Source organism: Loxodonta africana, chromosome 10 (assembly GCF_030014295.1).
Source record: "Loxodonta africana isolate mLoxAfr1 chromosome 10, mLoxAfr1.hap2, whole genome shotgun sequence".
Lineage (NCBI taxonomy): Eukaryota > Metazoa > Chordata > Mammalia > Proboscidea > Elephantidae > Loxodonta > Loxodonta africana.
In genome coordinates, this window is record NC_087351.1 from 104,081,878 (window position 1) to 104,107,808 (window position 25,931).

The 25,931-nt window shown below is 39.0% G+C and overlaps 1 protein-coding gene across 6 annotated transcripts in view; it reads right to left on the minus strand.

Moving 5' to 3' along the window:
* Positions 1-2,271: 2,271 nt before the first annotated feature.
* RPS6KA5 (ribosomal protein S6 kinase A5) overlaps positions 2,272-25,931 on the minus strand; it is a 203,778-nt gene continuing 180,118 nt past the window's right edge. For all 6 annotated transcript variants that reach the window (XM_003408821.4, XM_023546495.2, XM_023546497.2 and 3 more), the window contains 3 exons: positions 18,656-18,815; positions 17,155-17,318; positions 2,272-15,754 (listed from right to left, as the gene is read on the minus strand). In XM_003408821.4, the coding sequence (XP_003408869.1) occupies positions 15,515-15,754; positions 17,155-17,318; positions 18,656-18,815 (564 nt within the window). In that variant the 3' untranslated portion in view covers positions 2,272-15,514. The remainder of the gene's footprint in view (positions 15,755-17,154; positions 17,319-18,655; positions 18,816-25,931) is intronic.

A 25,931-nucleotide genomic window follows, 5' to 3' on the forward strand; every position in this document is an offset into this window, starting at 1 on the left:
TATATGCACACCCATGTTTATTGCAGCTCTGTTTACAATAGCAAAAAGCTGGAAGCAACCAAGATGTCCATCAACGGACGAATGGGTAAATAAATTGTGGTATATTCACACAATGGAATACTACGCATCGATAAAGAACAGTGACGAATCTCTGAAACATTTCATAACATGGAGGAATCTGGAAGGCATTATGCTGAGCGAAATGAGTCAGTTGCAAAAGGACAAATATTGTATAAGACCACTATTATAAGATCTTGAGAAATAGAAAAAACGGAAAAGAACACATACTTTTGTGGTTACAAAGGGGGGAGGGAGGGAGGGAGGGAGGGAGAGGGCTTTTTATTGATCAATCTGTAGATGGGAACTGCTTTGGGTGAAGGGAAAGACAACACTCAAAACAAGGAAGGTCAGCCTAATTGGACAGGATTAAAAGTAAAGAGGTTTCCGAGATAAAATGAAAGCTTCAAAGGATAGCGAAGCAGGGGCTGGGGTCTGGGGAACTTGGTTTGAGAGGACTTCTAAATCAATGGGCAAAACAATTCTATTATGAAAACACTCTGCATCCCACTTTGAATTGTCGCACCTGGGGTCCTAAATGCCAACAAGCAGCCATCTAAAATACATTAATTGGTCTCAACCCACCGGGAGCAAAGACAAAGGAAGAACACCAAGGTCACACGACAACTAAGAACCCAAGAGACAGAAAGGGCCACTTGAACCAGAGACCTACAATATCCTGAGACCAGAAGAACAAGTTGGTGCCCGGCCACAATCGATGTCTGCCCTGTCAGGGAACACAACAGACAACTCCTGAGGGAGCGGGAGACCAATGGGATGCAGACCCCAAATTCTCATTAAAAGACCACACCTAATGGTATGATTGCGACTAGAGGAATCCCAGAGACAATGCTCCCCAGAACTTCTGATGGCACAGGACAGGAACCATCCCCGAAGACAAATCATCAGGCATGAAAAGGACTGGTCAGTGGGGGGGAGAGAGATACTGATGAAGAGTGAGCTAATTAAATCAGGTGGACACGGGAGAGTGTGTTGGCAACTCTTGACTGGAGGGGAGATGGGAAGATAGAGAGAGAGGGAAGAAGGTAAAATTGGCACGAAACGAGAGACTGTAAGGGCTGACTCAATAGGCGGAGAGCAAGTGGGAGAAGGGAGTAAGATGTATGTAAACCTACATGTGACAGACTGATTGGAATGGTAAATGTTCACTTGAAGCTTAATAAAAAAAAAAAAAAAAAAAAATCTACTAAAAAAAAAAATATACACCATTTAGACTAATGATGCAACAAAATATTTATATCATTTTATACATTTATTCTAAATCTTTTAAGAAAAAGATTTCAATAACTAGTGACTATTATAAAATACCTCCAAAACATTCACCATTTCAAAATTTATAAAAAGTATGGACTTAACTGTGCTGCAATATATTTTCTCCACATACACAAAGGTTATACGTAAAGCTGCAGCTTGAAACAACTTTATTTACATTTTCTATAAAAGCACTTTGAAGTTTTCAAAAGTCTAATTTTCTTCAATGTTCGTCTTTGCCAGGAACAAAAACATAGTTTCATGTGATACCTCAATCAGTGAATAAAAAGGTTTATAACTTCCTCCCATGTTGGTAAAACATTTGCATTCAATGAATATAAATAAATTACCTCAGATAAAGGTATTTTAAACATATATACTGGAGTTAAGGAAGAAAACATTGCCTCTGATCGTGAGTTGGAATCGACTTGATGCTAAGAGGTTTTTGCTGTTGTTACCTAGTAAAATGACAAAATCATTAGTATATTTTTCTGCTATTCCAATTTTTTATTCCAATGGTATTAGGTTTGGTAAAAAGGCAACTGACTTCAAGAATAAAATAATATCCCAGTTAACTGCTCAGATGAACCCGCTCTGAGAGAAAGTTAATATAGGTAGGAGAAAAGAGATTTGAGAAGCACTCACCGAAGAAAATTGTATGTAAACCAAGAGCCTGGTGGTTGCATTATGACAGTGAGGCCAAAAGTGAGGATTAACCTTTCGAGCAGAGATGAAAGTAATGATAAACTGGATGTGGTCACCATTAAGATATACAGCACCTTGATATCTAGTCAAACTTTACCCAATACTGGGAAAAATGTATTGCGAAGAGGACTCCCTCTCTCAGTTAAGCTGGGACTTTGGTGTTATCTGCAAAACACACATTCACTTTCTCCCCAAGAGCTTATAAATAAGATTTCCAACCATATCAATCATGCTTCAAACAGAGCTGCTGCCAAAGAAAGGAGCACTAGGGATGGTATTCTCTCAGTAGTAAGGTGTCCTCAGAGTAACTATATTCTTTCTAGCTAGTAGTTTTTTTTTTTAAAGATGAAATTTACATAACATAAAAATTACCGTTTGAAAATATAATTTAATGGCCCTTTGTATATTCACAATGTTGTGCAACAATTACCACTATCTAATTTCTGAACATTTCATCACCCCCAAGAGAAATCCCATTATCTCCAAGGCCTCCACCCACAGCCCCTGGCAACCATTAATCTACTTTCTGCCTCTGTGGATGTGCCTATTCTGGATATTTCATATTAACGGAACATGCACTATGTGGCCTTTTGTGTCTGGCTTCTTTCACTTTAGCTGGTTGTTCCTGACCATTCCAAAAGGGCTTACAATTCCAAGAGCACCAAGCCACAGGTGTTGAAGATTCTCGACAGGTCCTCTCAGTGCCCCCTAGGTTCTATGGACTACCATATATGCTAAGATTCTAGTGCTTTGACTGCCGCCTTTTGATCACATAAAACTGGATTATAATCAGAAGTACCAACTGTTATCTTTGGAATATGTTCTTGGGATAGAAAACTAATCAATCCATTGGATGAAGTTTCTGAAGTGAGAAAGAACAACAAAGAACAGAAGAGTAAAATTCTTGATTTCAGTAAAATATTTTAACAGTGACACGTGCCCAGATTATATTTTTCTCTTGGTAACAGTGACCTTTAAGCATTTCTGGAAGACTGAGAACACCCAGCCATTTTTAGTATCTCAAAGCATTTAATAAGTAAGTGCACTATAACATGTGAAATGTTTTTTTTTGTAAAACTGAAGTTAAAATGGGAAACCACGAGTAGGCTGATTCTTGATCAGATTTCATGTTGACACCCATAAGAAGATTTGATTTCAGAGTTGAGTTTGTTCTCCGTAAGTCAGTTCCTGGAGTTTTAACTCAAATTTTCAAATAATACAAAGTGAGTTTTTCATGTGTTGTCTGTGTGATGTAGAAACTCACAGATAGGGAAATAAGCATAATGTCTTAGCTTTCTGAAGTGGGCAAATACTGATGTATTATGGGTACACTTTGAACTGGGCTAATCTCTACAGAATTTTTTAAAAGGCTAAAAATATTTGTATGAAGAAGGTATTATCATCCAAAAGGTCTCAGTCTGTCTGTCTTTCTCTCTTGCATCTCTCCCCCAAGACAAGTCTATGTTTAAGTAATACGAGTATGACACAGAATCCACTGAGTAGCCTTTCTATAAGAACAACAGGCTATAAACCCCAAAATGGTAGAGGTCTGGTCTCATTCACTGCTATATTGCCTGTATCTAGAACAGTACCTGGCCTAAGTAGGAGCTCAAAAAATGTTCAATGAGCAAAGGAATAACAAATGAATAAACCTGGTGCCCTCTCATATAGTTGTGAACTAGTGACAACCAAGTTATCACTGGCAGAAGCCACAGTGGGGAAATCAACAATGGTGACTAAAGGTGATCACCACCAGATTTCTGCTTTGGACACAAGAGGGTAGTTTGTTATTTGATTATGCCTCTCACTGAAAACACTATGAAAGGTAGATAAGATACACAAAACATCTGTTTATAGGCATCAGGGAGCAAACTCACGCTGGCAGAACCTGAACTATAATCCCTGAATGGGGGGAAGCACTCCACCCAGGTTCTGACTTCTTTGAAGGCACTGTAAATTCACAGCACAGGTAATGAAAGGCCTAGCAGAAAGCAGCAATCCCACTTGATTAAAGGGACAAAGCTTGGAGTCTGGGCTGCCAAAGTGGCTAGGAATTGAGGGGCAAAATCTCAGAGGGGCAAAAACTTCAGAGAAGTGAGCCCCAAATGCTGTTGCAATATCTAATTGAGGTGTTTGTCAATCCTAAACTAGCTTCTCTGTGTAAGGTGAGACCTCAAGAAACCCACCAAAAAGCAAAAAGCAGCAGTTGTGGGGCCAAAGAGCTGAGCAGAGATTTTAGTAGGCTTTGGTGCTAAGAAGTTAGAGGTTTGCGTTCAAGGCCACCAAGGTGTAGTGGCCCTGGTAAACACCCCAGATTTTCAGGTGGGAACCCAGACAGGCCATAGTCTAAGAGTTTACGGGCAAAACTGAAATACAGAAGCCCTAACAAAGTCTAAAATCAACCATCAATAGGATTCTGCGGAACTGCTTTTACTTTACCTTCCTGACAGAAGAAACATAATCAGCTTAGGAGGAAGACAACATCATTCAGAGCCTCTACAATATTCAATGCACCATGTATAGCGACTGCCAAAATTCAGAGGCATGCTAAAAAACAAAACGGAATGACTTAAAACCAAAAGAAAATAAGGACAACAGAAAGTAATAGGTAATTCAGATATTCATTTATCAGACAAGAACTTTAACATCGCTATGATTAATATGTTCAAGAATACAGAGGAAAAGATGGAGAATTTCAGCAGAGATCTGGAATCTATAAAAAAGAGTCAATGTATATTACAGAGTTAAAAATACAATATATTAAATTAATATTAAAATTTATTAGACCCAGCAGAACAGTGAATAAGGGAATTAGAGGATGAGTCAATGAAAATTATCCAGACTAATGCACAGAGAAATAAAGACGGATGGAAAACACAGAAAAGACTGTAGAAGACATAGAAGAGGAGAGGATGGATCAGAAAAAAACTGTTTGAAGAATGACTGGTTAAGAAGTTCCAAAATTGAAGGAAATCAACCAAAAGATTCAACATGTTTAAGTGCTATTATCCTTAGTAGATATAAAGAAAACTACACCTAGACACATCATACTCAAACTGTTAAAACCAAAGACAGAAAATCTTAAAAGTGGCGATAGGAAAAAAAAAGACACATTACCCTCAAAAAAGCAACAGTAAGACTGATGGATGACTTTTCCACAGAACCTAAGGATTAGAATCATATCTTGAAAGTGCTGAACCTAGACTTTTATACTCAGCAAAAATATCCTTCAAAAAATAAAGGCAATATTGAATTGTACATTTTAAATAGGCAAATTGTATGTTATGTGAGTTTTATCTCAATAAAGGTGTTCCAGAAAAAGTAAAGGCAAAAGAAAGTTTCACAAAAGCAAAAGCTAAGGGAATTCATTGCCAACAGACTTGCACTAAAATAAATACTAAAGAGAGTTCTCCAGGCAGAAGGAAAATAATCCCAGATGGAAGTAAGTAAAGGCAATAAGGAATAAAAACATCAGGGAGCATAAATATGTGGGTATACAAAAATGAATACAGGCCTTTTAAAATAATAGTAGCAGTAATAACAATAAATATAATAAATACATAACATATATGTAGAACATAGAGGTAAAGTACATGACAGCAGTAACACAAAAGGAAGGAGGGGTAAACAGATTAAACTGTGATAAAGGTCCTTGCATTGTAGGGAAGTGGTAAATGTACCAGTTTAAGGTACAATGTGGTAAGTCAAAGACTGTGCTGTAGTCTCTAAAGTAGGCAACTGCTAAATGAATTAAAACAAAAACCAGCAAACTAACGTAGGAGTAAAAAGGGTAAAATACTTGGTTCATTCAAAAGAAGGCAGAAAAGGAGAAACACAGGAACAAAGAGGAAATGGGACAAATTGAAAACAAATGTTAAGATGGTAGACTTAAAAACAGTATATCAACAATCACATTAACTGTAAATGGACTAAATACTCCAATTAAAAGATAACTTTCCCATAAAGAAACCTCCACATTCTGGTGGCCTCACTGGTGAATTCTTCTAAATATTTAAGGAAGGAATAACATCAGGCTTATACAAACTCTTCTAGAATATAAAAAAAGACGGAACATATCCCAACTTACTTTATGAAGCCAGAATAACCTTGTTCCAAATCTGACAAAGATACATATTAAAAATATATATATATTTTAATATTTTTTTATATTAAAGAAAGGAAAATTACAGCTCTATCCTTTTTATGAACACAGATCAAAAAACCTTAGGCAAAATATTAGCAAACTGAATCCACTGATAGATGAAAATAATAATATAAGCAAATAGGGTTTACTTCAGGAATGCAAAATTTCAAAACTAATCAGTATAATTCATCACTTTAAGAGAAGAAGAGAAATTATGTGATCATCTTGATAGAGACCGACTAACCATTTAATAAAAACTCTCAGAAAACTAACAATTAAAAGAAACTTAATCTGGTAAATGGTATCTATAAAATAATTTACAGCAAACATCATGCTGAATGATAGATTACTGAATTTTTATTTTAAGTTCAAGAAAAGTTGAGGAGGTCCATTATCACCACTTCTATTCAACATTTTAATGGAAGCCCTAGTCAGCTTAATAAGGCGAGAAAAGTAGAAATTGGAAAGGGAGAAGTGAAACTATCATTACTTGCAGAATAATAGTGTACACAAAGAAATTAAAAAGAATCTATATAATTAAAAAGTAAATTTAGCAAGGATATTGGATGCAAGGGCAATATACAAAAATCAACTATATTTATGTATACTAACAAAAAATAATTAGATAATAAAATATCATTTACAACAGCATCCAAAAATATCAAAAGCCTGGAAATAAGTCTAACCTCTACATGGAGGTCTATAAAACATTGCTGAGACAAATTAAAGACGACCTAAGTGAGGGATAGACAACATCATGATAAATGGAGAAAAAATCGAAGTTATCAATAATTTCATTCACTTGAATCAACAATCAATGCCCATGCAAGCAACAGTCAAGAAAACAAACAATGTACTGTATTGCATTGGTCAAATATGCTGCAAAAGACTTCTTTAAAGTTTTAAAAAGCAAAGATGTCACTTGGAGGACTAAGGTGGATCTGACTCAAGCCATGCTCTTTTCAATCACCTCATATGCATGGGAAAGCTGGACAATGAAAAAGGAAGACCAAAGAAGAACTGACCATTTGAATTGTGATGTTGGTGAAGAATACTGAATATACTGTAGACTGCCATAAGAATACACAAATCAGTCTTAGAAGAAATACTAGAATGCTCCTTAGAAGCGAGGATGATGAGATTTCAGTTCATGGATATGTTACCTGAAAAGACCAATCGCTAGAAAAGGACATCATGGTTGGTAAAGTAGAGGGTTTGTAAAAACAAGGGAAAACCCTCAATGAGACAGATTGGCACAATAGCCACAACGATGGGCTCAAAAACATACCAACAATCATAAGATGTTGTAAGACCAGGCAACGTTTTGTTCTGTTACACATAATGGGAGCCAACTTGATGGCAAATAACAACAATGGACAGACAGAAGAACTCAAAATTGTGAAGGTATCAGTTCTCCTGAAATTGACCTATATATTCAATGCAACACCACTTAAATCCTAACAGATATCTTTCCCCCATCCCTGAGGAAACTGATCAGCTGATTCTGAAATGAATGCGGAAATGCAAAGGTCTAAGAATGGCCAAGACGTCTGGAAGAAGATCAAAGTTTGGGTCTCACACTACTAGATATGATGACTTTATAAAAACATCATAGTAATAACACAAAGATAGATAAATAGACCAGAGGAACAGAACAGAAAATCAAGAAAGTGATCCACGTAGTCACCTAGAAGGTAGAAACTACAATGCACTGAGCTTTTCAATACATTGTACTGGGTCAACTGAATACTCATGTGGAACTAAATGAAGTTTGGCTATACAATATGTATCATACACAAGTATCAACGCTAGGTAGATTGTAGGCCTCATGTGAATGGTAAAACAATAAAGCTTTTAGAAGAATACAAGAATATCTTCATAACCTTGGGGTAGGCAAATATATCTTATACAGGACAAAAAAATCATTAACCATAAGAAGAAAAGACTGATACACTGAACTTCATAAAAATTAAGAATTTCTGGTTATCAAAGGACATTATTTAGAAAGCAAACCAAGAGAAAATATCTGCAATAATATACCAGACACAAGCCTCATATCCAGAAAATAAAAAGAACACCTGCAAATCAATAGGAAAAAGACAGACAACCCAATAAATACGGACAAATGACATAAGCAGGCATTTCACTAGTGAGGATATCCAAATGGCTAATAAGGATATATGATTACTCCTCAGGTGAATGCATATTAAAACCACAATGATATACACACACACCAGAATGGCTAAAACTCACAAGGCTGATGGGCCAAGTATTGATGAGTCTATGGAGCAACCGGAACTCTTTCACAATTATTGGTGTTGAAAACTTTTGGCACTATCTTTTGCAGCTAAATACACATCCATCCTACAACTCAGTATTTCACTCTTACGTACTAACTCAAGACAAATGAGTGTACGTGTCCACTACAAGATATGTACAAGAATGTCCATGCAGTTTTAGCCATAAAGCCTAGGCATAAACAGTGGAATGGATAAATAAATTGTGGTGCACTCATGTAATGGAATACTTTACAGCAAAGAAAATGAGCAAACCATTGTTATTGCCACATGCAACACAGATGAACTTGACAGACATAATGCTGATCAAAGGAAACCAGGCACAAGACTACAGGCTGTGTGATTCCATTTATAGGAAAGTCAAGAACAGGGAAAGCTAATCTATGGTGACAGAAATCACAACAGTGGTTATCTTTGAGTATTGACTGAGACCCTTATCTTGATTCTGGGTGATGGTTTCATGGGGCATACATATGTAAAAATTTATTAACCTGTACACTTAAGATCTGTGTAATTTATATTTATACTGTCATCATTTAAAAAAAAAAGATGTCACTACCTACATGTTGTCTTTGGATTGGTTTCTTTGGCCACAGAATGTTCATGGTGTGGGAAGAAGGCAGCAAGAAACGTTGAGGAGGAGGTGGGGGAAGAGAAGAGAACGTCCATGGGCCTGCTAGGAGAAAACAACCATCTTACAAAGCCTACATAGTCGCTATAAGTCGGCACTGATGGCGATGGGTTTGGTTTGGTGTAAAGCCTACACGTACATGTTACATAAACTCCTTTACCCAAAGAGTAGAAAAACTTACAAAAGAGATTCATCTAGATGGCCACTGGAATGGCAAGTTTGTAAAGCAGCCTTCTCTACGTTCATACCGAATGTTTGTATCTCAGAGCTGTTCTCATACAGCATCAGTATCTCCTTGTTCCCAAATAATTTTCATCCCAAGCTTTTCCCTCTTCTGTTCCAACCAAGCCTTCATTTCTCAGATCTTAATTACAATCTATAAATGTTAGTTAATACATGGATACATTGAGAATCAGTAAGTGAAATATTAGTAGAGGGATATGTTAACGTGTATGTACACACGATGGGAAACTGAAAAACGATGCAAGAAAAAGGACAATGCAAAAAGTACACGTACTTATGAGCATGAAACCACCGCTGTATTTGATGAAGACAACCCAGATGGCAATGGATCTGAATGGCATTTAATTGAGCTGAGGTTTGCATTAGACTTTTAGCTGCTCAGGGAAACAGAAGAAAAAGAACTGTTTTTTCATCTTTTTCTCTTCCATTTATCTTCTAGTAAGACAAGTCCTTATGTTTACGTAAAGCGGTAGCAAAATTTACAGTTACAGAGATTATTGTGCCTTAGATGATTTTCAACAAGTTTTCAATTCCGAACCCAAGGATACATACCATTTTCGGCAGAAGTGCCCCAGCTATACATTAAAATGCCAATCTTTAAGAAATTCCTCTAAGTGTGTGTATATGTGGTTTCCTGTTCTTTTTTAAAACTCGTACTTAGTTTTTAAGGTCAGTTTTCAAAATTTTAATACTCAAATTTTATATGTGATGTAGCTTGTATTTTCCCCTTCGTATTTGTCAAAAGAACAAGAATTACCATATAAAAACCCTTTGCCAGTATTTATAATTGGGGCTACAGAGTAGCACAATCGTACCTAAAGTAAACCATCACGGATAATGTCTACACAGCAGCATGTCTTTACTGAAGCTAACTGCCACACAATCCATCCCAACACAACATGTTTTACATGACCAGCCTCTTACAAAGTTAAAAATAAAATTGCATTTAAAAAAGTCAACTGTCCCACAGTGCACTCTTACGGGTTTTTAAAACAAAACAAATACGAGAAAAAATGATTTTCCAATCTCTCGAGAAGCAGACATGCCAGAAAATAAAGCTGCAGTATTCTACTCCTAACACTTAAATTTCTTTTTCTAAGTCATGCCATTTCTTTATTTCTGTTTTCTTTTTAATATGGGAAGACGTCGAAACATAAATGAGAAGATAAAAACTGTTCAATATAGGCAAAAGCAAGAATGAAACTAGATTTTTTTAGTGAAGAGACAAATTAGACACATTTTATAAAACCAAACAAATTAAAAGTGTTAAAAATAAAAATAAAAAAAATTTTTTTTTTTTTTTTAAAGTGTCACCCAGTGGAAAAGATCATGAAAACAACATAATGCTAAGTATCGTCCCAGTTTCCAGCGCTCTGGAGCGCAGCTGCTGTATTAAATGCTAACTTGATCTAGCTGAAGCATTTAACTCCTGCCAGTAACAAAAACAGCATCCTAACTAAATAAAATATTACAAAATGTCCTTCCACCCACCCCAGCAGAAATACACCAGGAAAGTTAAGATTAACGAACAGCTACTAAGAATCCTACATTTTGATCCAAGTCTGCTTCTAAGTACCCAATATCAGGCTTTTTTACCATGTGATCAGAAGTAATAAAAATAAAGAAATGGCTGGCAATAAACAGTACCTAAAAAAAAAAAAAAAATTTATTTTTATTTTTTTTATTTTGCACTAATATGAAAAAGCCAAGGCAGATCTATTCGGGCGCCACTTTAGTTTCTTACCCCTTTTTAGTCTACTCCTTGCTATGGAGTCAATTCTGTCTCACAGCAACCTTACAGGACAGAGTAGAACTGCCTCATAGGGTTTCTAAGGAGTGGCTGGTGGACTCGAACTGCCAACTTTTTGGTTAGCAGCTCGCCACAGCTCTTAACCTCTGTGCCACCAGGGTTCCCCTTCATAGTCTAAACCAAAAAACCAAACCAAACTAAGTGCCATCGAGTTGATTCCGACTCATAGCGACCCTACAGGACAGAGTAGAACTGAGTGGAACTGCTCCATAAAAAAAAAAATTTTTTTTAAGAAAAATATAAAGCACTGGCACCTGTCTAATTAACAAATTCATGAAATCGGAAGGACAACAGCCTTGGGCAAGGGAAGCATCTGGAAGAGTAATCAACTACTTAATTTAAAAATATAATTGGGAGCTGGGCACAGAAAGAAGAGGGCTCAAAGGAAATATCTCGAAAGCTAAAATATAAGAAAGGCTGAAGACAGAGACTGAAATGAGCCCAGTCAAATGTTCGTGACATGAACAATGTCACCTTCTGTAAAATACACCTTCTTCCCCCATAAAGATAATTAAATAACTCTTGAGAAGAATATTTTTCCCCAAGAAAAGCTACAATTTGGAGTGAAGTTATTTAACAAGATAGCAAAAATAAAACCTTTATGTTGTCGTAGCAGCTATTTTCTGTGGGTAGAGTTTATTTAAAATATTTATTCATACATACTTCCTGTTATCTTACAATGCAAGTCTTTAATAACTTTTTTTTTTTTTTTTTTTAGAGGCCCCTAATACATTCACTTTAGTGCCTGACGCTTTATCAAATGAAGAGGGATATTCATGTGGGGGATGTAATTAATTAAAGGTCACAAACCGGGGTGCTATGGTGTTAAGACATTTGGGGAGCTAAGAATTATATCTGAGTGGCCAAAAAATTATATAATTCTAAGGTATTTCATTATGCTATATAATAATCCATCTATAAGACAATTAGTTTGACATTGTGTGAGTGACATAACAGAATTTACACTATTTACTTAGATTTTAAAGATTATTATAAGTCTGATCACACAAACACGCCAACTGTGTTTGTAATATTGGTCAATGGGAGACCCTCCAAAGTAATCCGGTGGTCTACGGCACCGAGAGGGCCGATAATTTAGACATTTTCACCATTTTGTGATACCCTATTCTTAATAAATATGACAATAACAGATGCTCTAAATACAGCAAGGTGAACAAGTAGACAATAAATTGTATGCCTTACGAAGTATTTGAGTACATACTTAAAAAAATGGGTGACAAAAGGAATTTCCTTATTAAAAAAAGTAGTCACTGCTATCCTAGTAGCCTTCTTTAAAATACACTTATAGTTAAAATGTAGCCATTTGTGCATTTAAGAAATCAGCAGCAATCTTAAAAAAAAAAAAAAGATGTTTTGTCTTAGGTGGAAGAATCTGTGGCTCTCAGACAGACAAGCATGTTGAAAATAACTCAGGATTCTGGTTTTCTGTTTCAGTGGTTTCTCATTTTAAAGAGGTTTAGAAGAATTAATGAACTGCAAATGAGCTAATTTAACTCAGGAAGGAACTCATTTCAGCCATAGGATCTGGCACAGTAATTAGAAAGACCAAACTTTAATTTTTTCCCCGTATTCTCTTCTTTTTCTTGCCTCTCAACTAGCCATATATAGCTACAAAACATACTATATGAATCAGGATTTATGATAGCATGAAAACTACACACAATAAAATCAGTAAGGGAAGAAGGGAAGGGGCGGTCTGGCTCTACCCTGAAAATCAGTGTTAACAAAAGAGAATTTAATGTATACATTGGCTTGTCTCATATCTACTTTTATTTTACTTCTAATGCCAAAAAGAGTCCTTTCACTTGACAATTTTAAATGAAGTATTTTTTGTTCCTTACTTTTGATGTGACTAAATGAAAGCTTTGTGAATTTTAAAATATAATTTACTACCAAAGAGTCTGCAAACAACCTAGCGGCTGCACACGTACTGAGCATCAAATTCTGTCTTTTTGGTGTTTATAAGCAGGGTGAGGACAAGGATATCTGACCAGAGGGCAGCACTCTGAGTGGTTCTGAGGTTCTTCAGGGAGGCTCATCAGCTCACGGATTAGCCCTCTCTTTCCTTTCTCCTTTTACTCTGACTGCCCTTCTACCTAGTTCATTGTTTGCCATGTCCCTCTGAAGAGGGGCAAGGAAAAGAAATGAAAATGAAATTTATCAATTTCCAATATACATAAGGCATCTACGACATCAATTGCTAGGGTACGCTATTAGACTATTTTTCTGGATCATTTTCTATCAGAGCAAGAGTGTCCCTTTGGTTTGTACTTTACAACTAGTATTTTCTACCAGTTTAAAAAATCACTTCAAGAGCTCACATAGTTTCCAATATATTTAACGCAGCTTTTTTTACAGATATACGTAGACATTTTCTTGATTATTACAAATCTGTGCCTGATGGAATCACATTCTGTGAACCAGCTGTAGTTTGGTAATAATTCACATAAGAGTTCTCATCATTACTAAGAATGAGTGAAAGCTAGAAGTATAAAACTTTCATTGACTCACTGAGAATTATGTAGCCTGGTGGGTCACTGAGAAGTATAAAAAGTTATTCCCAATAACCACTGTGGACAAAAATGTGAACAGGATAATACAATATTTTGAAAATATTTTAATATTTGCCATTTTTGTTGCCTGTGCTATTAATATATACATTGATTTAGTAATAAATATTCTACTATTACATAGAGTGCAATTTTTTTAGTATTCATAACTGGTTGAAATTAATGCTACTATTACCTCAAGAAAGGAATAAATAAACATCATGCCCAAATTCCAAACTAATGCTCAAGAGGTTGTCATTTACACAAACTATAAAACAAACATGTTGGGTGTTATCTTTTTAAGCATGATTCCTGTAAACATAGCAAAAATCACTTTTCTCAGTCCTGACATTTCATGTGGTGGCTTTAAAAGAAAATACAACATACATATCCTATCACTCTTTTTTTTTTTTGCATAGGGAATGAATTAATTTTATTTTTAAATGCAGCAATGTCTTTATCGTAATGTCTATCACATAACACTTGTTTTCTGTATGAATTCAGAACTTTGGAGCAATGGAAGTGCTCTATGCAAGTTTATAAAATATACTTTCCAGATTTAAAATTTAACAGAAAATTTTCAAAACAAGTCATAGTTATGATTGTAAAATATTATGTACATAAGCTCCGACTCCAGGAGGAGGTGCCTCGCTGCAGCAGGACACAGTGTACAAAGATGGAGCACAGTGTTCAGTGTAATTTCCCTTTAGTTCTCCTCACCTCAGTGCGTGAGCGGCTAACGACTCCGTGTGTTCAGTGTAACTCCCCTTTAGTTCTCCTCACCTCAGTGCGTGAGCGGCTAACGACTCAGTGTGTTCAGTGTAACTCCCCTTTAGTTCTCCTCACCTCAGTGCGTGAGTGGCTAACAGACTCCATGCTACAACACGCCCAGTTCTACCTGCTGCATTCCAGGTAGAAGAGGGATGCGAGGACGCATGTAAAGTAGATAATGGGGGGAAAATGGCTAAAATACAGTACGTAGGCTTGAAACAGTGCACTTTACAAACTAGCTTGCTTTAGTCACACTCTTTTATAAAGTGCAGTACTACTGAAAACAGAGAGACATGTACCTTAATATTCTGCAATAATCATTAAAACCAATCGCCAGGAAAGAGCAGTGCAAAATTAAAAACATATGCAGCTTAGCATGCATTTCATATGGGCCCAAATATAGACTATGGGGCCTTAAGTTCTTGTATTTCTTTTTTCTACTTTTTAGAAAAAGATTAATAATACCAGGTTATCATCATATGTAACCATAAGAGAAAAATAATAAGTTAAAATCTTCTCCCAAGAAATAAGTATATGCTACCCAGAATCTTTCTGAAAACAGTATGACATTTCCTCTGAGAGATCACTGGTTTGAAGGGTGCAAATCTCTTGAAAAACCCACAATGTCCGTAAGGCGAAGCAAAAGTTATCAGTAAAGTCAACTGCTGTTGGCAGGCATGTGAAAAACCTGTGATTTATTTTGTAAGCAGCTCAAATCTAACCAGTCCCTAATTAAATGTATAGAAACCTTTGTTCTTTCAAGAACAGTCCTGCTGGCATCATTCTAGATCTCTACATAGCATGACCGGTGCTCTGTTCACAGTAACATTCTCTGTCCAGTGCTTTTGGATGAGGATAACCAATAGGTTTTCCTGAAAAAATTCACTAAGAGGCAGATTCCAATGAGACCAACGCGACACATTTGTAAAAGCACAGAACATCGCCTCAGGCGTACACTGAGGGAACTGAAGGCGCAATGGATCATCGATTACTTTCCTACCACGCCTCTGTTACTCAGTCTGAGAACTGGAAGAGGGCCTCTGGGTTATTGCTGTCAGCTGGATTGCTTGGCTGCAGTGTCTTTGTAGGTGTGGTTTTACCATGAGAATGGGAGGAAGAAGAATGAGAACTTTCGCTGGAACTGCTGCGTGTCTCCGTACTGGTGCTAGTCTTTTTCATTTTCCTTCTCTTAGCCAAAGGGGCCTTATCAACATTCTGAAGGCAAAAACCCTCTCTCTTGTATTTGTTAAAGGCCTGTGGGAGGAAAAAGACAGAACCTTTGTAAAAGTATTTCAGTTTTCTTAGCAGTTATGTTATTATAGCAGAAGACAACTTTTGGTTGGCAACCATAGCTCCAAATTGATTTGGAAAGAAAGTTCTTAAAATCATTATATCCAAACCTCCTGGCAGGGTAAGGAAGTTCACAGGAAAAGACTTCTGAGGGCTCTGTTTTAAATCGAACCAGCCAGACAGCCCAGCAATCATGGTTCTAATAAATCCTTTGAAGAAATCAGCTATATCCCAGTAAGAAACCATCGATTAACAGAAATTCCTGAAGAGTATCAACAATCTAAACCCCCACGATCTTTCTGGTTCTGGGTTTAAGATTTAAAATTCTAATCACAAAGTCTCAAAACAGAGCCAACCTGAGCCATTATGCGTCCTGCTCTTCCCTTCCAATTAAATGTAATTTGGGGATATCTTGGGCACTTAAAATATACCAAGAAACTCAGCCCTACGAACCTCACCCTGGCTTCCTCCTCAGAACAGCCTGCCTTCACTTTTCTCAGCCTCCAGCTTGAGTGACACTGTTGGTTACTCCTTACAACCTGGCATCATTTGTCACTGAGAAGATATGGACCATCTGGTAGAAGTTCTTAGAGTTACAGCTCTCCATATCTCAAAATATCTTAGTGTATTAATTTTTTAAAATCCATTTCTTCAAGTGAAGTAAGAGGAAGAGTAATCCCCTCCCCTTTATCAAGATAATTCCTTCAGAGGTAATTTTATTTCTCAGCAACTCATCTACTCTATATACTAATTATCTTAATTTATTTGCATCTGCTTGGCACAAATATGCATAATCAACAGTTATTCCTATGTAGTCTCAGCCTCTCCAATATACAATCTATACTCAATACCAATTAACTTACATCAATATTGTCTCAAGTTTGTTACTCAGTTATTCTCTGGATGCATACCGCACTTCTCTGACCAGTCTGCAAACTCCTTCATACCCCTCACAGTCTCTAGAATATGTTGAATGATTGGATTTTCACATGTGCCTTAGTGCCTAAGTTTGTTTACAGTGTTTAAAGAAAATGATTCAGCATACTTGAGAGAAACAAGTTCTATCAAGCATGCTGTTTCCATTACGTGCTGAAAATTTTCAACTGTTCCAATTTCAGACTTCTTTCACATTTCACAAAGTCATTCTAAACATCAAGCATTTTGCGGGTTAGCAGTGACTCTGGTCCCCCAAGGTCTTTCTGTTCATAAGACGAAGCAATTTATGTAAAAACATACCTAAACTAAAAGGACACATGTTTCTTTAAACGTATTATTCAGAGTACTTCTCTGAAGTTAGAGAGTAAGAACATCTGGTTATGACTCCTTTTCAAATCGCTCCACAGGTCAGAGCACAGGGGCCTTACGTGGAAGGTGGCTTTCACACAGGTATGCACGGCAGCTCCTGAGGATCCCAGAATGTCTGGCGTCATCAGAGGATTGGAGGATAGCTGGCTGCCATCTTGAAGCCACTCATTGTATCTCAAGCCAGACATTTTAAGCCTTTTATTTGGATCGACCGTGAGAAGGCCTGCCAAAATAGGTATTTTTAGTTTATGATTTGTCACTTAAAACACAGTTAAACTCAACCTCAGACATAAATCTCAATTATGTTCATATGATATGATGCTTTGTACAAGGCTTCAACCTCCTACAAAAGTAATTATATTTTCACATACACTTAAAACCTTAGCAAACACTGAATGCTAACGACAAAGTCCGCAATAACTTATTTCTAGGAAGCTGTGTGCTAACTGACTTTACAACCAGGGGAAAATAACCACCCAAAACAGACTCCCACCGGTGACCTGGTAAACCTCTAATGACAACGAGCTCCCAGACTGACTTCACTCATGTACCAAACATTCACCAAGCATCTTGTCCACGTCGGGGAGGGCAGTGTAGTAAGGCACCAGAGACATGGGGATGGGAACTCGAAGAGGAGCTACTGGGAGAAACAGACAAACTCCCAGTTACTGTGACATCAGTGGACAAGTGCGGGAGCAAAACGCACACAGTGTGTCAGTGGGTGCAGAAGCACCTGGAAGGCTTCCAGAAGTTGGGTCCTGGAGGGTGAGCAGAAGTTGGCTAGAAGAGCCGTGCTCCAGGGATTATGAAGAGCATGTGTAAAGGCACGGAGGAATCCAAAACCATGGCACGTTTGAGGGATTCCAGAATTTTGCCGTGGTAGGGCTAGGGTGATGAGGAAGCAGAGGGAGGCAGGAGCCAGGTCATGAAGGGCTTTGGATTTTGAATGCTCCACTAAGGAGTCTGGCCTGAAGCTAAAAGAGATTCTCCAAAGGATTTTTAACAGAAAAGAGACATGACCATATTTGGATATTAGAAAGGTCACTCTGCCCATTGAGTGTAGGACAAGTAAAGGCAAGGGAAGTGAGACAAGTTGAAAGGATTGCTGGGTTTTAAGAGAGAAATGATGACAAGGACTGAGGCAGGAGCCGTGTGAAGGGGGAGGAGGGGACAGCTAGAGGGACATTTAGGATGCCCAGTCTGCAGGACTTAGTGATGCGTAAGGAAGGTGAGGAGAGTGCAGGCATCTAGGATGACACCAACGTCTGGCTTCTTGGCTGTGCCAAAGTCCAGAAGAGGAAGAGAACCCTTGTGCAAAAGGACAGTAACAAAGTATAGGTTAGCTCTGGATGCGATGGATTTGAGATGCCAGCGCTGTAAATGTGGATAAGATTAAGAAGGGTGCATGTTCCAGTAGGGGGAAAATACGGCTGTAGGAAAGTACCCTGGAAACCCTTCCTAACACACAGGAATTCCTTGAGTAATTAACAAATACATGCATAATGGGTGTAATTCCATCTCAACCACTATATCATATGTCAAATTTCCTGGGAGTATTACCTTGAATCAGATCTTTAGCCTCTTGGGACACATTCTTCCAAGCTTCTCCTTCAAAGGAGAAATCTCCCTTCTTAATTTTCTTCATGATTTCCACTGCGCTGGTACATGTCACACTTTTATCATGAGACTGGAATGGGACCTGCCCTGACAGCATTGTGTACTGTCAGGAAAAAGAGTCACAACCAGAATGAGTGTCAACCTCCAGAGCCACTCTAATAATCTTATTACTAATTTAGTTGGCATAATTTACCAAATGTTACAGCTAGGATTACTGGGTTTAACAGATTAGTTGACTTCTATTACTGAAGCAATCAACACATTTCAAAAACCTGTAGACAAAGTGGCGCAGCTGATTATGACATCAAGATTTAAGAACATTTTTATAGCCATATGCAGAGCAAGAGGAAAATAAATAAATAAATAAACCAGCTGCTTCAGAAAAAGATATCACGTTAACAGAAAACTCAAAGGCAGTAAAACCCCTTAATAACTATTTTTTCTGTCCGATTCTACACATCTTTTCCCCAGGACATATAAACATCATTAAACACTCTAAAATTTTTATTTTATTTAAGCCTTCTTATTTGTCATTATCCTCATTTTTATTTTATTTTTCTCATACCCCTGAGGGTGACATAATATAATCACCATTCTATAGATGATTATCAGTTAATAACCTGCCCAAGATCCAGCCAGAAAAGATACTTACTAGTAGTGGTGGTGGGAATAGTAATAAAAGTAAGAAAAAGAGCTAGTATTTATCAACTGCTTACTTTGTGCCAGCTCTGTTCTATGCACTTTATGTATATTAACTAATTTCACCCTCCCAACAATCCCAGGAGGTAGGTACCATTATTACTTCCATTTTCCCAAAAAGAAACTTGGGACACAGAAATGCTTGATAATTTGCTGCCTAAGCTGCACTGCTGGGCAGTGGCAGCATTGAGGGTGTGAGTCCAGTTTAAACTCCGTGTGTGCGACAGCAAACCACGCTCGTTTCACTAATTCATAGACAGAAAGTTGTGACATTCCAGAAATTTAACAAGACCATCTTGATATTCACTCCCTAGTCGGTATGTCCATAGCCTTTCTCACTTTTTTTAGGAGTCTTTGTAGATGGTGAGGTACTCTAAGTCCTCTTGATACACCCCTATGCTTCTAAGGATGGAAACCCTGGTGGCATAGTGGTTAAGAGCTACAGCTGCTAACCAAAAGCTGGGTGGTTCGAATCCACCAGGCGCTCCTTGAAAATCCTGTGGGGCAGTTCTACTCTGTCCTATAGGGTCACTATGAGTTAGAATTGACTCGATGGCAACAGGTTTGGTTTTTGCTTTTTCTTCTAAGGATACAATTCCTTTACCTTCTTCTCCCTGCTCTGCTTTTCTTTTTCAGACTGATTTTTTAAAAATAAACTTTGATTTGGGTATAACATGCACATAGAAAAGTGCCAAATGATGATTTATCACAAAGCAGACACCCCCATAACCCAGTATCCATAACAACAAACGTAACACTCCCAACAGCCACAGCTCCTCCATGCCCCAGATGTTGCCTTTTTCCTGACTTCTGATATTAGGGTTTTGCCTGTTTTTGAACTTCATAGGAATGGAAGCTTACAGCAGGTATTCTGTCTGGTTTCTCTTACTCAGTATTGTTTGCGGGGTTCATCCTTGCTGCTGCAATGGCAATTTCTCACTCTTGTTTATTACTGTATGGCACTGTACCATACGTCTGCACCACAGCCTATTAGTCCACTTGATCCAGGCACCTCTGAAGCACCGCTTCACATCCCTTTACCCTCACCTGTCTCTGGGGCCTGGCATCTAGACAGGAATCAACTCTGAGAAGGCTCCACCTTCCTTCCGAGGCTGACAGGGTCTCACCTCATGTCCACTCTGCAGGTGTCTTGCCTCTTGCTCTAGGGTTTCCTGGCTGCCACAGAGGTGAGAGATGCCCTGGGCGCCTTTTGTACCCAGACATACATAAGCCAGGAGTGCTGGGAACTTACTCTGGGAAAACGGCTCATCTGGAGCTGGGAGTCAGCAGGTAGCTTCTTCCTCTTGACCCCTCAGGCTAACCTGAGACTAGGAGGCCACACAAGATCGAGGAAGATGGTCCCACAGGATTGGGCTGCTCAGTAATACACCCTCCCTTCATCCCTGCCTCACTCTGCTGTCCCCCACCCCCTCACTTTCTCTGGTTGAACAGCAACAGGGACCCATCCTTGATGGAAAGTGGGGTGTCAGAATAGTGAGTAATCCAACTTCAAAACCCCTTCCTTTTTTGGTCTGCTTTCTGGGCTACTGCTGGCACCAACTACCTTAGCCTGGGTTCCCCAGAGTCTGAAGCAAAAGTTTATTTGCAGTTATGAAAGTAAGAGGTGCAAACCCTGAGAAGAAGGGATAGAGGGAATGGGGAGTGGCATACATGCTAAGGAACTGCAAGATCTGGCTAAAACGCACCAGCAGGGATCTGAGGACACGTTGAGCATGGACCCCAGGGTAGGGGTTGGGGTGAGGGCACGGAACATGAGGCCTGATGGACAGGAAACCATTGTCATGGACACATTCCTGGAGACTCGAAATTCAGCACTCAGGCATGGACACCCAGAAGGCTGCTGGGATGGCTCCTTGAAGCTTGGACACAATGGCTTAGGGTAAATTAGTTGAGATGCTAGAACTTCCTTGGCACAGTATTGAGGAAGGGGTCAAAAGGCACAGGGAAGGGAGACTGTTAGAAGAGATGTACCATGTAAGACCCGAGAACCCACCACCTGCCAGTGCTCCCTGGGAGGCTCAGGGCACACTTCCTTCATGGAGGCAGGAAGAGGCACCCTGGCGAGGGGAGGCATGCATCTCTCAGGAGTCCCATGACGGGTGTTCACTGTGGCCCGGACGCTGGTGTAAGAGGATGCCACAGAACCAAACTCCCCAGCATCAATGGGATGATGGGATTAGGGCACAGCAGAGGCCAGGGGCATCACTTAACCATCAGGGGCAATGTAGCAAGGCTAGGCCTTGACTTAAGAGTCATCTGTGGTTATGGCTAACAGCTCATGGTGTTCATGAGGGGAAGCGAAAGGGACAGCTGACTAGTGTTGCTCCACTTGTATAGTATTTCCCCTAATGAACAGAAGGATGACATCTGCCCCTGAAAGGGAAAATCCATCTCTCACCCAGTTTCTAGATCTAAGTCAGTTCACAGACCTACTGTTCTTGATAAATGGGAGGACAGGTCTCTGAAGAAAGGCCTTACAATGCTACAGCAAGTATATAAACATTCCCCAATCTTTCTACAAAGGAACCTGTGGCCATTTGCCAGGGTGTACTGAGGCAGGAGAAAGCTCTGGCTTAGTGAGACCTGTTTAAGGTCCAAACGCTGATACCAGGGGACCCAAAACACTCTCATGGTCCTCTAGTGGGAGTGGGACTTATTTACTCTGCTGGTAAATAGTGTTTTGGCCAAAGTCCATCTTGCAGTGGTCCAGTTGGTCCGTAGCTCCATCATCACGGTATGATAGGCATAGATATTCTTAGCACTGTCACAGCCCTTACACTCGTTCCCTGACTTGTGGAGCAAGAGTCATTAAGGGAGGAAGTGCCATGTGGAAGCCCCTGAAACTCTTCCTGGCCAAGATCGTAAATCAGAAGATCTCATCTCAGAAATTCACGCTACAAGAGTTGAAGGATATAGACATAGTAGGCATCCCCTTACATTTGTCATATCCCCATTTAATTCACCTGTTAGGCCTCTGCCAAAACCAGATGAACTGTGGTGAATGATGGAGGGCTACCACCACCCAATCAGCTGGGAGCCCCAAATGCAGCTGCCCTGCTGGATGTGGTACAAGTCAATATAGCTGCTGGCACTGATAAGTACCTATAATCTGGTTGATGTATTCTTCTTGACTTCCTCCAATAGGAGGGACCAAAGCAGTAAGTCTTTACAAGGGAAGGGCAGCATTCACAGTCTTGCCCCAGGGCTATGTTAACTGTCCTGCTCCACATTATAGTAGTCTGCAGGACCTTGATCATCTTGACATTCTGAAGAACACCATGCTGGTTCCCTATATTAGACCTGGTGAGCAGGAATTTGCAGGTATCCTAGATGGTCTACATGTCACATGCATGTCAGAGGGTGGGAGATAAACTGCACCAAGGTTCAGGGGCCTATCGTACTGGTTAAGTGGTAAAGTTTTCAGGGCTGAAGTGGTCACGTGCATACTGAGACTTTCCTCTCTAAAGGCAAACATTGTGCCTCGTACCTCTGAGGAAGAGACACAGCATTTTGTGGGCCTCTTTGATTTTGAAGCCAGCATATGTTGGACTTGAGAATACTGCCCAACCCATTTACTGAGTGACTTGGAAGGCTACTGGTCTCATGTGAGGCGCAGAGTAGAGAGGGCTCTGCTGCAGGTCCCAGCTGTCCTGCAAGCTGTCCTGCTAGTTTGGCCATAGAATGCAGTAGATCTAATTATACTAGAGGTATCTGAAGGATGAGCATGGTGGGCTCAAGAACTCTAACAGGAGAGCTGCAGAAAAAACTTGAAGAAAAATACCTTCAGGGATGTTTCTGGGGTTGGGGCACTGTCCTTGAGGACTTGTGAGTACCTAAACAAGTGATACTAATATCAGTCCATCATGAGCTAGGGTTAGCAGACCACTGATTCATAAAGCAGGCAGGGGCAGCAGCAACACACTGTACAATGGGAATACCTGTTGCCGTCAAGTCCATTCCGACTCACAGCCACTCAATAGGACAGAGCAGAACTGCCCTATAGGGTTTCCAGGGAGCGCCTGGTGGATTTGAACTGCTGAACTTTTTTTGTTAGCTCTTAACTACTACACCACCAGGGTTTCTGTACGATAGGAATGGCACACTCAAAATCAAACCTGGGAGGTCCAGAAGGCATTCTAAACAGTAACTCTATTGGATGTACAGATGGCCATGGTATTATTCTCTCAAATTTTCTCTAGGTTCAAACATTTTCAAAATAAAAATTTGGGAAAAAAGCAAAAAACTAAAGTCTCCAGAATAAAATGCTTAAAGAAAAATGGACTTATATGTGCCACTCTGTGGGTATGTTATATATTCTATTTTCTAAATCTGACATTTTCTAGATACTGTGTCAACTCTATTCTAAATCAAGTCCTGCAGTTTCAGACAGGGAATGCATACCCATGGAGTGTAACTGGGAGGGAAGAGATACACATGAGACTGTGAGAAGGGAAGAAGTTAAGGATTGTAATTAAAGGCACATGATAAAACATGCTGCATCTTCCTGGAGTATTTATTTTTACTCAATGAGGACCATATAATTAATTTTCATATTAAAGTATCCACATCCATAAATAAATTATGGTATATTCACACAATGGAATACTACACATCGATAAGGAACAATGATGAATCCGTGAAACATTTCATAACATGGAGGAATCTGGAAGGCATAATGCTGAGTGAAATTAGTCAGCTGCAAAAGGACAAATACTATATGAGACCACTATTATAAGAACTCAAGAAATAGTTTAAACAGAGAAGAAAATATTCTTGGATGGTCACGAGAGTGGGGAGGGAGGGAGGGAGAAACGTATTCACTAATTAGATAGTAGACAAGAACTATTTTAGGTGAAGGGAAAGACAACACACAATATAGGAGAAGTCAGCACAACTGAACAAAGCCAAAAGCAAAGAAGCTTCCTGAATAAATCGAACGCTTTGAAGGCCAGCGTAGCAGGGGCTGGGGTTTGGGGACCATGGTTTCAGGGGACATCTGGGTCAGCTGGCATAATAAAATCTATTAAGGAAACATTCTACATCCCACTTGGGTGAGTGGTGTCTGGGGTCTTAAATGCTTGCAAGTGGCCATCTAAGATGCATCAATTGGTCTCAACCCACCTGGGCAAAGGAGAATGAAGAACACCAAAGACGCAAAGTAATTATGAGCCCAAGAGGCAGAAAGGGCCACATAAATCAGAGACTACATCAGCCTGAGACCAGAAGAACTAGATGGTGCCTGGCTATAACCGATGACTGCCTTTACAGGAAGACCACAGAGAATCCCTGATGGAGCAGGAGAGGAGAGCAGTGAGATGCAGACCTCAAATTCTTGTAAAAAGACCAGACTTAATGGTCTGACTGAGACTAGAAGGACCCTGGAGATCACAGTCCCCAGACCTTCTGTTAGCCCAAGACTGGAACCATTCCCAAAGCCAACTCTTCAAACAGGGATTGGACTGGACTATGCGACAGAAAATGACACTGGTGAGGAGTGAGCTTCTTGGATCACGTAAACACATGAGACTATGTGGGCAGCTCCTGTCTGGAGGGGAAATGAAAAGGCAGAGGGGGACAGAAGCTGGCTGAATGGACCTGGGAATACAGGGTGGAAAGTAGGTGTGCCGTTTCATTAGAAGGAGAGCAATTAGAAGTATATAGCAAGATGTATATAAATTTTTGCATGAGAGACTGACTTGATTTGTAAACTTTCACTTAAAGCACAATAAAAATAAAAGCACAGTGCAAAATTTAACAAAATAGTAATAATAAAGTAGCCCAAACCAAGCTACATTAAAAAAAAAAAAATCTACATCCATATTTATTAGGTGAAACATGTAAAAGAACCACAAATAAGTGTCATACTTACTATGGATAATTCAGGCTTTGTACCTAGATCCTCTGCAAACATGCATTCACTTAGGTGGAGAAATTTGGCGGGAGGACAGTTTAGTGCAGCTGTGAATTTTGTTTTGTTTTTTAATTTGTAACCATTTTATTATGTATCTCTAAAAGGCAAGAACTTTTATAAACCATTAACCACAACACCATTATCACATCTAAAACATCTGCAGTGATTCCGTATCATACAGTATCCAGCCACTGTTCAACCTTCCCCGATAGTGTTATGTGCTGTTTATATACTGTAATCATATCTATATGAATTAGAGTTTGTTTGAATCAGGATTCAAACAAGATGAAAACGAATTATCTCTTAAGTGTCTTTTAATCACTTCCTAAGCCATTTTGCTCTCAGAATTTATTTCCTTGAAAAATTGGGCTGTTATTCCTCTAGAGTTTGCTCACAGTCTGGATATTGCTGACTGAACTCCTATGACATCATTTAACCTGCTCTTTGGAAAAAAAAAAAAAAAAATTTTTTTTTTTGTCCCCAGTTTTGCTTAAAAATCTGGCCGTTAGATCTAGAGGAAAGCACTGCTTCTAACCGTGCCATTACACAAGTTATTTCCCTAGATGTGCCGTTTGCAGGTTCCAAAAT